This window comes from Dioscorea cayenensis, chromosome 4 (assembly GCF_009730915.1).
Source record: "Dioscorea cayenensis subsp. rotundata cultivar TDr96_F1 chromosome 4, TDr96_F1_v2_PseudoChromosome.rev07_lg8_w22 25.fasta, whole genome shotgun sequence".
Lineage (NCBI taxonomy): Eukaryota > Viridiplantae > Streptophyta > Magnoliopsida > Dioscoreales > Dioscoreaceae > Dioscorea > Dioscorea cayenensis.
This window is the reverse complement of record NC_052474.1, coordinates 5,721,032-5,723,100: the sequence shown is the minus strand read 5'-3', so window position 1 is coordinate 5,723,100 and position 2,069 is coordinate 5,721,032. Positions and strand designations below refer to the sequence as shown.

The 2,069-nt window shown below is 29.5% G+C and overlaps 1 protein-coding gene across 1 annotated transcript; it reads left to right on the top strand.

Annotated features, from left to right (window-relative positions):
• Positions 1–677: 677 nt before the first annotated feature.
• LOC120259551 (transcription factor bHLH168-like) lies at positions 678–1,599 on the top strand. Its single transcript, XM_039267178.1, has 3 exons — positions 678–818; positions 1,009–1,332; positions 1,482–1,599. The coding sequence occupies exons 1-3, from the start codon at positions 690–692 to the stop codon at positions 1,575–1,577; spliced, it is 549 nt and encodes a 182-aa protein (XP_039123112.1). The 5' UTR covers positions 678–689; the 3' UTR covers positions 1,578–1,599.
• Positions 1,600–2,069: the final 470 nt, after the last annotated feature.

Below are 2,069 nucleotides of genomic sequence, written 5' to 3'. Positions count from 1 at the left end.
AAAAGTAAACTATCATAAAATTAAGGACTATCTAGTAAATTTAAATATCAATGGATCTATTAAGATTATTTTGAATTTTTTTTTTAATTTATAATTTATTAAAAAAAAATCTGAAAGTGACTTATATTTGAGAATCTAGAGAACATTTAAAAAAACTTAATAAATATAATACAAAATGATGCAGACATTCCATCTGTGTTTCTTGTGTGTGTCCCAGTCCCACACGCAAAACAAAAGTCGGCCGGACAATTAGTAGTTAATAGCCGTGATTAATGGTATACCTTCAAAGAGTTAGGCTATTTAGTTACAACTTTTACTATTTATTATTATTATTTTTTTTTTTTTTAAAAGGTGGATTCATTAAAAACAAGGAACGAGTACAGTAACTCTTACTATTTTGTCTCGTTACTCATGCAATTTCCCAGCTTTGGACGTAGCGTACATCCAATATATTAGTTATATCTCTTGTCAAAATATATATATATATATATATATATATATATATATTAGTTATATCTAGTTTCATCTTTCACAACACGGGGCCCAGTTTTCTCTCTTTATGTCTCTCTTTCGTCTATATAAGGCCCACTTGGCTTTCCACAAAGCTTTGTGCTATGTTTCTCCTTCTTTAGACTTTAGAGTACCTTCTTTAGAGACACACACACACACACACACACACACACACAGAGATGGAAGGGGGAAGGAAAGCATCAAAGCTGGAGAGAAAGACAGTTGAGAAAAACAGGAGACTACTGATGAAGGGACTTCTTTCCCAACTCTCCTCTTTGATTCCCAAAACCCAAACATCTGGCTCAAAGGTATTAAGTCCTGGTGCTCTGATAAGATTCATGAGTATAATATAACAGAAATGAGAAGATCTGAGTGCATCATGCATGAGTGCTTTATGTATTTGTGTATCTGTGAGTGCATATATATATATATATGCATGTATGTTGTTAAATGATGGAGTATATGGAGAACATTAATTTGTAACATGATACTTTGCAGGATGCATTAACGCCACAATATATCTTGGAAGAAGCCACAAGTTACATTAAGAAACTTCAAGGAAAGATTGAATCTTTGAAAAGAAAAAGAAACATGTTGGAGATGAACATGCAAGGAATTCACATGGATATTACTGATGATCATAAGATTGAAGTTCAAGTGACAGTCAAAGATGATATTATGGATGTGGTTCTTTTGAGTGGATTAAACAAGGGCTTAAAATTACATCAAGTTGTTAGCATCTTAGAAGAAGAAGGTGCTGAAGTTATCAATGCCAGTTTCTTCACTGTGGGTGACAAGATTATGCATAATATTCACTCTCAAGTAATTAATTCTCTCAATCTTTTCTCATTAATTTTTTTGTTTTAAAATTCATGATGATGCACGGTTTAGCATTAGTTAATGATCACCTTATGTTGTTATTGTTATTATTATTATTATTATTATTATTATTATTATATGTATTAATTCAGGCAATATCTTCAAGAATTGGTTTAGAAGAAAAGAGGATTAAAGAAAGGTTGGAGGATTTGGTTTTGATGGCAAACGAATCAAGCAGAAAAGATTAAAAGAACAAGAAGATTAATTGCCTTGATGATCAGATGTATTATAATAATTATTGATATTCATGAACAAGTTTTGATGAATTACTAGTTAACTATTGAAATATATATTAATAGTGGTTTATCCTTTTTTTAAAAAAAAATAAAAATTTATTCTTCATGTTTTTTTATTTTGGTTCTGTTGTAATTTTCTTTTTGTTGCTTTGTGGTTCTTCTGTGCTATCACATATAGTGGTATGATCTTTCATATATATACACATATACTTTGTTAATGTTTTGGAAAATTAGTTAATTTCCGTTTTTTTGGGTTATCATAAATGAGAGAGATGTTATTATTAAATATTTGGGTAGATATATATTTCATGTTATATAATTTGGTCATTCCTATATATTAATTAAGCTCTTATCATTCCTTTCAGTGCTTGTAATAATCTCTCATGTATATTTTATTGTTAAGAGCAGAAAGATTGGATTGCATGAGATCATCACTTGAATAAA

Coding starts and splice junctions, on each gene's coding strand:
- LOC120259551 (XM_039267178.1), top strand. CDS start 690: ATGGAAGGGGGAAGGAAAGCATCAAAGCTGGAGAGAAAGACAGTTGAG. Junction 819..1,008: donor CCCAAACATCTGGCTCAAAG/GTATTAAGTCCT, acceptor GATACTTTGCAG/GATGCATTAACGCCACAATA. Junction 1,333..1,481: donor TGCATAATATTCACTCTCAA/GTAATTAATTCT, acceptor GTATTAATTCAG/GCAATATCTTCAAGAATTGG.